At 36.1% G+C, this 9,814-nt stretch overlaps 1 protein-coding gene across 1 annotated transcript in view; it reads left to right on the top strand.

The window, feature by feature from the left end:
* The first annotated feature begins 113 nt into the window (after positions 1-113).
* FAM151B (family with sequence similarity 151 member B) overlaps positions 114-9,814 on the top strand; it is a 37,095-nt gene continuing 27,394 nt past the window's right edge. Inside the window, exons 1-2 of the mRNA XM_087862035.1 lie at positions 114-1,543; positions 8,013-8,138. Of these exons, the coding sequence (XP_087718161.1) occupies positions 1,519-1,543; positions 8,013-8,138 (151 nt within the window). The 5' untranslated portion in view covers positions 114-1,518. The remainder of the gene's footprint in view (positions 1,544-8,012; positions 8,139-9,814) is intronic.

Below are 9,814 nucleotides of genomic sequence, written 5' to 3'. Positions count from 1 at the left end.
CTCTCTCTCCCTCTCCCTTTGCCCCTCCTGCTCATGCTGTCTCTCTCTCAAATAAATAACATGACATGACATGACATAAAATAAAATAAAAACTGTTTGGCAGTTCCTCAAAAAGTTAAACATAAAGTTATCATATGAACCAGCAATTCTACTCCAAGAGAAATGCCTTCCACATACTTCCATACAGAATCTATACATGAATGCTTATAAGCAGTATTAGTTATCAGTAGCCGGAAAGCAGAAACAATGCAAATGTCCAGTAACTGATGAATGGACAAATAAAGTCTGGTATATACAAACAATGGAATTTTACTTGGCCATAAAGAATAAAGTACTGATGCATGCTACAATATTGAGGAACCTTGCCAACATATGCTAAGTGAAAGAAGCCAGTCACAAAAGACTGTAACATTGTATGATTCCATTTATGTGAAGTGTCCAGCATAGACAAATCCACAGAGACAAAAAGTAGATTTGTGGTTGCAGAGGGTTGGGGAAGAAATGGAAAGTAACTGTTCTGGGGTGATGAAAATGTTCTTAAGTTGATTGTGGTGTGGTTGCAAAATCCTATGAATACACTGACTTGGACACTTTAAATGTATAACATTTTTTTTTATCATTAGGAAACTGCAAATCAAATAGGAGTCAACCGTCTATCTCAAAGGTTTTTTTTTTTAAAACACCACTGAAATCATTAGAATTTAGTATTTTCTGAAACTCTAGAAATCTTTTTGATTCAGCTAGAGAACATCCAGAGAACACTGGAAGCCTGCCTGAAGACAAACTGAAATAATTACAACCCAAGTGTGGAAAGACTAAAATATATTAAATTCTGAAGGGTTGCCATTTGCGTTATGTGTCAGGTGATGTGTCATCTGAATCTTACCACTGACTGAGCTGCATTAGGGTCACGGGACCAGAAATGTCAGTGCTCTGACTCCCTCTGGGGTCTTTTTTCAGCTTGGCTGCGTAAAGTAAGGAGTTGTGGGCAAAAAAAAAGCAACGGGTGAGAGAATCCAGTTGCTACAAGTGTTTCCTGAATGAACACTGGTGGAGAGGAAGAGGGAGACAGAAAACTTTCACGTTATCACTTTTGTACCAAAAAGAGAAAATATATCAAACTTTGGAAAATCGTACCCCCACACCAGTGACTTCCTTCAATCTCGAGGCTTCATCCTCCGCCTTCCGTGACGTAGAGTTCCTCAGAACTATCCGTTTTCTGACTAGCTTTCAAAAGTGCAATTCGCGCGACACTTGGACGACGGACACGAGCCCGGAGACTGCGCGCTGGTGAAACGCGAGCCTCAGCCTCTGCGCGTGCGCACCGCTCCTCTTTCCGTCGCCGCTTGGAAACCTCCCCTCGGAGGTCGGTGGGCTGTAGGAGGCGGCTCTTCTGTGTACAGTGTGTCGTTTATTGAGTCGGGTTTCCAGGGTTTCCAGGGTTTCCAGGCCACCTGTGAAGGTCAGCGGCGGTGGCCCACGGCTCCGTGCCTCCGCGGACTGCGGTTGGCCGTCGCCATGACAGCGACCGCTGGGGGCCCTGGTAAGCGCGGATCCGCCTCTGTGGGTCCCTGAAGGGCTGCACAGGATTGGCTCGCAGTCCTGCACTTTCTTTGGCCTCCGGCCTATAGTTGCAGGGCTTTGAGAGAGTCCTCTGGCAGCTCCACTCCCTGTTGCTAATGGGGGGCCGCATTCTCAGTGTGCGCAGAATGGACTGGCTTAGAATCTTGGTTCCTCGCGTGGGTGTTAAGAGAAAAGCCTTTGAGGCGGCCAAGAATAGCAAGAATATTGGGCCCTTTTTAAAAAGGAATTCTTTCTTAGGGTAGTTTTGGGTTCATAGGATAATAAGATTTTCTATATACCCCTTACCTGAACACATGCAGAGCCTCCCCATTATCAACATTTCCCATTCTTTTGAATCTGTATTGACACATCATAATCAAAGTCCATAGTTTACCTTTGGGTTCACTGTTGGTGGTGTACATTCTTTTGGTTTAGACATGTATATAATGCTTTGTATCCTTCGTTATGGTATCATACAATATAATTCCACTGATCCCAAAAGCCTCTGTGCTCCACTTATTCACACCCACCTCCTGCAACCACTAATCGTTGTTTTGTCTTTTCCAGAATGTCATATAGTTGGAATCATACGATATGTAGCCTTTTCAGATTGACTTCTTTCACTTAATAGTATGTATTTAAGGTTCTTTAATGACTTGAGAGCTCATTTCTTTTCAGCACTCAGTAATACTCCTGGTCAGTTGTCTGGATGTACCAACCTTTATTTATCTATTCACCCATTGAAAGACATCTTGGTTGCTTCTAATTTTTGGAAGTTATGAATAAAGCCAATATAAACATCTATGTGCAGGTTTTTTTATGGACTTAAGTTTTCAACTCCTTTGGGTAAATATCAAGGAGCACAATTGCTGGATTGTATGGTTAAGAGTATGTTTAGTTTTGTAAGAAACTGCCTAGCTTTTAAAGTGGCTGTACCATTTTGCATTCCCACCACCAGTGAATGAAAGTTCCTGTTGTTCCACTCTCACCAGCATTTGGTGGTGTCAGTGTTTCAGATTCTGGCCATTCTAATAGGTGGGTTGTTGTACCTCATTGTTGTTTTGTGTTTCTCTGGTGGCATATTATGTGGAGCACTTTTTCAAATGCTTGCCATTTCTTTATATTTGGTGTTAGTTTTGGGCCCATTTTTTTAAATCAAGTTGTTAATTTTCTTATTGTTGAGATTTAAGTGTTCTTTGTATATTTTGGATAACAGTCCAATATCAGATATGTCTTTTGCAAATATTTTCTGCCAGTCTGTGGCTTGTCTTCTCATTTTCTTGGTATTATCTTTTGTAGAGCAAAAGTTTTTTCTTTTTAATGAAGCCCAGCTTACCCATTATTTCTTTCATGGATGGTGCCTTTGGTGTTGAATCTAAAAAGTCATCACCATACCCAAGGTCATCTAGGTTTTCTTCTGTATTATAGGGATTTTATAGTTTTGCATTTAATTTTTGTGAAGGATGTAAGGTCTGTTTCTAGATTCATTGTATTCCATGTGGATGTCCAGTTGTTCCAGCATCATTGTTATGAAGATTATCTTTACTCCGTTGTATTGCCTTTGTTCCTTTGTCAAAGATCACTTGACTCTGTATTTACAGGATGTTTACTTCAGGGCTGTCTGTTCTATCCCATTGATCTCTGTGTCTATTTTTTCGCCAGTACTGCCCTGCCTTGATTACTATAGCTTTATTGTAAATCTTGATGCTGGGTAATGTCACCTCTTTGTTATTCTCCCTCAGGATTGTGTTGGCTATTCTGGGTTTTAGACCCTCCATCTAAACTTTAGAATCAGTTTGTCAGTATCTATAAAATAACTTAGTGGGATTTCGATTGTGATTGCTCAACTCTGTAGACCAAATTGGAAGAACTGACATCTTGACAATATTGAGTCTATCCATGAACATGGAATATCTCCATTTAGTTTTTTTATTTCATTTATCAAAGTTTTGTGGTTTTCCTTTTATAGGTCTTGTACATATTGTATTAGATTTATACCTAAGTATTTTTGGTTTTGGGGTGCTAATGTAAATGGTATTGTGTTTTTCATTTCAAATTCCACTTGTTTTTTGCTGGTAAGAAGAAAAACAGTGGACTTTTATATATTAACCTTGTATCCTTCAAGCTTGCAACAATCACTTATTAATTCTGGTAGTTTTGTGTTGATTCTTTCAGATTCTTTGCATATACAGCCATGTCATCTGTGAACAAGATGTTTTATATCTTCTTACCCAAGCCGTATACTTTTTATTTACTTTTATTGTCTTAGTGCATAGCTAGTACTTCTAGTATGATGTTGAAAAAGAGTGGTGAGAGGATAGGAATGTTGCATCTTGAGGTCCTGGTTGAAAGTGACATTTACTCTATCTTTAAATTCAGTAGATCAAATGGGGAGTAGTTTTGGTGAGTCCAGTTTCTCTTAGAATTGGCCAAGAGTGAGAAATGAAGACAAAGGGATGTGGCCAAGCATTATTCCAGCTTTTTGTTATACAACTTTCGGAAGCTGGTAATTAGCGTGTCCCTGTCGCTTGACCCCAGAGTTAGAGGTGTTTTAAACCAGGCAGTTCTACTCCAGAAGGTTACAGTATCTTTTTTATTTTTTTAAGATTTATTTATTTATTTGAGAGAGATTGAGGAGAGGGAGAGAATTTTAAGCAGACTCCCTACTGAGCGAGGAGCTGGACACAGTGCTCAATCCCAGGACCCTGAGATTATGACCTGAGCTGAAATCAAGAGTCAGATGTTTAACTGACTAAGCCACCCAGGGGCCCTCAGAAGGTTACAGTATCTTTTACATAAACCTAAGTAGTCACATTAGACAGCTTTGGTGACATATTCTTTTTTCAGCTTAAGTTTATTCCTGATTGTAAACATAATACATGCTCATTATAGAACATTTGTAAAATATATTGAAGTAGGAAAAAAAGTCCACACAATGCCAGTAGTAACTTTTTGATATATTTTCTAATGTGACTGGTAAAATAAAATGGAATAACTTATGTCAAGGGGTTTTAAAATGGAGCCAAAAGGCCATTAAGGAGGAGGGCCTTATGCACATTCTCATCATGTAGAACCTTGAACTTCTGAACTGGGCTGAACTGTAAATATTCCAAGGACTCTGCACAAATACCTGCAATGTACTCCAATAACAGACTTTTTTTTTTTTTTTTTTTTTTTTAGATTTTATTTATTTATTTGACAGAGATAGAGATAGCCAGCGAGAGAGGGAACACAAGCAGGGGGAGTGGGAGAGGAAGAAGCAGGCTCCCAGCAGAAGAGCCTGATGTGGGGCTCGATCCCATAACGCCGGAATCACGCCCTGAGCCGAAGGCAGACGCTTAAGCGCTGCGCCACCCAGGTGCCCCCAGACGTTTTCTTAGTGATAGCCTTAGCAACCAATTATGTGTAGCTAAGATTCATTTTCGGCCATCAACCCCAATTAAAATTTTTTGTAAACAACATATAGAAGCATTCTTTGTCTTTAAAAACCCCTGACTTTCAGTTTTTAAAAAACTCCCTAAGTTGCAATTCTCAGACCCCAACTAAATGCTTTTATTTCAGTTTTCCCTCTTCTTTTGGTTGACACTAACAGTCCTGACTTTTGAGAACATAGTATACAGGCCACCATATACTATGTACCTTTTTTTTGGTTTCCTCCTACTTTTTTTAAATATACAAACTACTTTTTTAGAGCATTAGTTTTTGGTTGTTAAAACAACACAAATTTATTATCTTACAGTTCTGTAGGTCAGAAGTCTGAAATGGTCTCATTGATCTAAAATCAAAGTGGCAGCATGAGTACATTCCTTTTGGAGGCTCTAGGAGAGAATTGGTGTTTTTGCCTTTACCATCCTCTAGACACTGCTTGAGTTTCTTGGGTCATGGTCTCTTCCTCCATTTCAGAGCCAGCAATGGCTGGTTCAGTCTCTCTCACATTGCATCATTCTGACACTGACTCTCCTGCCTCCCTCTTTCACTTATAAGGATCTTGTGAAGGGTGGGCCCACCTGGGGGTAATAATAATAGTCCAAGCTCATCTCCCCACCTCAGAGTCAGCTGAGTAGCAACCTTAATTCTGTTTGTCACCTTAATTCCCCTTGCTATGGTAATATAACATATTCACAGTTTATAGGAATTAAGACATGGACATCTTTGGCAGGGGGGTCATTATTCTTCCTGCCACCACAGTACCCATACATATTGTTCTCCATTGTGCTTTTTTTCCACTTAACATACTTTTGAGATTATATCAGTACAAATGTATTTGCCTCATTCTTTTTAATGGCTGGATGATGTTACATTGCATGGATAGACCATAATTTATTTAATGAATCCACTGTTGATGGAGATTTAGGTTATTTTCACTCTTGCTATCACAAACAATGTTATAGCAAATATCCTTGTATTAAATGTGTCATTCCCACATATAAGCATATCTGTCTATGGGATAAATTTATGAAAGTGGAATTTCTGGGTTAAAAGGGTAAATGTATTTTTTTTTTAGCTTTTTCTTTTTAAAAAAATCTTTATTGATATATAATTTCCATATCATACAACTCACTTATTTAAAGCATATAATATAGTGGTTTTTAGTATAGCAGAGTTATGTAACCATTGCCACAATCAATATTAAAACATTTTCATCACCTCAAAAAGATTTAAAAAATAGGGGAGGGCACATCTTCCATGAACCTGAAACTGCTTCCCAAAAAAGTCCTAATTAAAAAAAATTACAACTAATTTGCCTTTCTCTTTGTCCTGTTTTCAGTTATAGCCTAGTTAAAATAGTAATAATACACTAGCTCATAGGTAATTGGAGCCTTCTTAAATTCTAAAGACATAAACAGTTTGTGGTTAAGGTAACAGTTTCACCCATTAATAGGGCAAGGAGAACTTTTTACTTCAAATGTTTTTAATTGCTGGAATTATGGTATTTAATTGTTAATTTGTAAGTTGCCCTTATAAAAATTTTGGATGCAGTGTGTCTAGTTGAAAGGTGCCACAGACACACTTTAGGGTTTTTTTTTTTTTTTTTGTAATAATACACATGATTACCATTTCTGTGAGACTTTTGGTATATCTCAAAAACTTTTTAACAGCCATATCAGTCATTTCTTTTATCATGAAGATATACTATGTTTTAATTATTTTCCCATTGTAGGACATTTCTGTTTTAGCCTATAATTAATGTGTCTTCTAAAGATGCCTAATTCAAATATTTTAAAAATTGCTATGTATTTTCATCTGAGTCTGAATAGTCTGTGACTATTGCCTATGCTAAATAGAGCCATATGTTTTGGGCTGTAGTGGATGCTACAGGTAACTCTCACCTTTATTCTGTAGCCCAATATACAGAGTGGTCATTAAGTTCCATGCATATTAGTTAGAAGTTCTCTTTATATGTTCCTCCATTCTCTAATCAAAATTTACTTTTTCTCAATGTCTTTTTTTGTGTGTGTGGCAACAGTTCCTTTATTTTTTTTTAATGATTTTTTATTATATTATGTTAGTCACCATACAGTACATCCCCGGTTTCCGATGTTTTCTCAATGTCTTATCGGCAGTTTTGGCTGGCCATTTGTAGGTTTTCAACAGTTATCAGGCAGAGTTAATAAACTAATAATTAACAGAAAACATAATCTCATGCATAAGAAATTTGCAGCCAATTGGTAGGTACTAAAATGTTTAAGTGAATAAACAAGAATTAGGTAGGTAACCATTTTTCTCATTGTTATAATGGGATATGACATAGTATGGAGTAGACTTGGATTCAAATATTTTAGTTTTGATTAACTCACATATTTTAAGACTTAAGAGAAAGACTTTAAGAGAAAATATGGTGAGCCAAAAAATAGTTGATAGATATGGGAATTATGTGTATGTGTACATTCTAGATAAATCTATAATTACTAATTCAGGAGTTTAGTTACTCATATAAATGCTGTTGAGATTCATAATCCGAAGATGAATATGCTTAAATGTGTCATTTAAGATTCTAAATTGTTAATATAAATATAGAATGGGGCCTCAGGTGGAGAAAGCAATTAAGTTGCACAAAAGTTAAGAAGTTTTAACATAGCTTTTAATATGACTTCACAGATATTTTACTTATTTATAGTCCAGAATTGGAGAGACTATCATGTGAAAATTCTTGCTTTAAAATACCTGCTTCTTACCATTTCTTTTTCTTCCTCCATACTTCCTTATGCTTCTGAGTTTCAGATAGGCTATCCTATATGCTTAGTAATTATTACTTATATCATATACAGCATGTTTATATATATAATGTATACCTGCCACATCATAATGCTTGTTCTCAATTTTTAAAATCTCGTATTATTTCCAGTTTAATCTTTTATTCTCCCCAAAATATGCTCTTCCCGTTATTATTAAAAAATGTTTGCTGCATAAAAAACAATCCATTCGTTTTGATATAAATGTTGTTTTAGGATCTTGGAGTGAAAATATACTAGACTATTTTCTGAGAAATAACCTGACCACAACAGAAGATGGCGCTGAGATCGTCTGGTATCATGCAGCTAACCACAAGGCACAACTCAATGAGGCACTGAAAAGTAAGTCAGTACAGTTTCTTGTATTTACACTGGATAATAGATTAATTTAGCTCTTTTTTTTTTTTAAAGATTTTATTTATTTATTTGACAGAGATAGAGACAGCCAGCGAGAGAGGGAACACAAGCAGGGGGAGTAGAGGCAGGCTCCCAGGGGAGGAGCCTGATGCAGGGCTTGATCCCATAACGCCAGGATCACGCCCTGAGCCAAAGGCAGACGCCCAATGACTGAGCCACCCAGATGCCCCAGTTTAGCTCTTTTTTTGATATCTGGGCGTATTTGTAGTTATCAAAGACTTAGATGGTCAAAGTGTAGATTCTAGGCTGCATAAACATTTTTCTAAAAGATCTAATTTTGTTTACAAAATGAATAAATTTCCATAATGGAAGAATTTTCTTATTTTCCAGAAGTAATTTACCTATTTGAAACTCTCAATATATTATTACACTTGCTTAGATATTGTAGTGATTTGGGTAAATTTTTATGATAAGTATTGTAGATCTTAACATATTTTTGTGTCTTTCATAGTGTACTAAGGAGAAGTTCAATAAATATTTGTTGAATGGACAGATGAAGTCATTGTATACTAATTTATAATTAATTGCCTTGGGCAATATTTATGCTCAGGCTAGAAATCAAGACTTTGGTTGACTAACTTAATCTATAATTTTATATCTATATAATACACACATGCATATAATACACACACATGTGCATATATATATCTACATATATATATATATCTCCAAACTATATATATAATATATATATCAGTTTGTTTCCTAAGATTAAGAGTCTGTTATGGTTTGTCTGCCTCTCTGGTTTCATCTTCTTTCATTTTTTCCTCTTTTCTCCTATGATTCTCTGCCTTGTTTCTCAAGTTTCACGTATCAGTGAGATCATATGATAATTGTCTTTCTCTGATTGACTTATTTCGCTTAGCATAATACCCTGTAGTTCCATCCAGTAACCTATTTTTAAAATTGCTAATGGAAAGTCATTTCCAATTGCTGACAGTCTGATGTTGATCTGGGAAGTTTTCATAGGTTACTTAGTCTTCAGATAATGTCCTTTTTACATTCTGTTAGTCAAAACCAGAGCCCCAGATTTTATAGTTTGGGAATGCTCTTCACAAATCCTTTTTCAGCCATGGTTAGTTTTGCGATTTCTTTTTAGTCTAAAGGAAAAGAGAGGATCCTAGAGACATGAAGGCTATAGTTCAGTGATTTATCTCATTTCTCCCAGAATATTTAAACTTAGCATAACTATTATTAATAGAGCTGTTTCAGTTTGCTTAACATGTAAAAATGGATTTTCAACAATGTCTATAATTTAAAAAAAAAACCCAGAGTACAGGGGAAACAATGTAAAAATACTACTTGGTATTGCACTGTCAACACATCCAGAATAGTCAAAGTTGTTACAGAATTTATTACATATAATGTAATTTTATGTTACAGGCTTTCAGCATTTAGATTTTGTTTATTTATTTATTTATTTATTTATTTAGCATTTAGATTTTAAACACATTCATATTAAAAAATATGCTGGTAAGAAAAATAGAAAACATTAAGTCTTTTTGAGAATAAAAAATGTATTTAAAAAAGCTCTTGTAGCATCTTCAGGAAAAGTGTGACTATAAACAATAAATATCTATAGCTTCTGATTTGAGGAGTGA

The sequence above is a fragment of the Ursus americanus genome, chromosome 5 (genome assembly GCF_024610735.1).
Source record: "Ursus americanus isolate L20-20 chromosome 5, mUrsAme1.1.p, whole genome shotgun sequence".
NCBI lineage: Eukaryota > Metazoa > Chordata > Mammalia > Carnivora > Ursidae > Ursus > Ursus americanus.
This window is presented reverse-complemented; position numbering and strand designations above follow the sequence as displayed.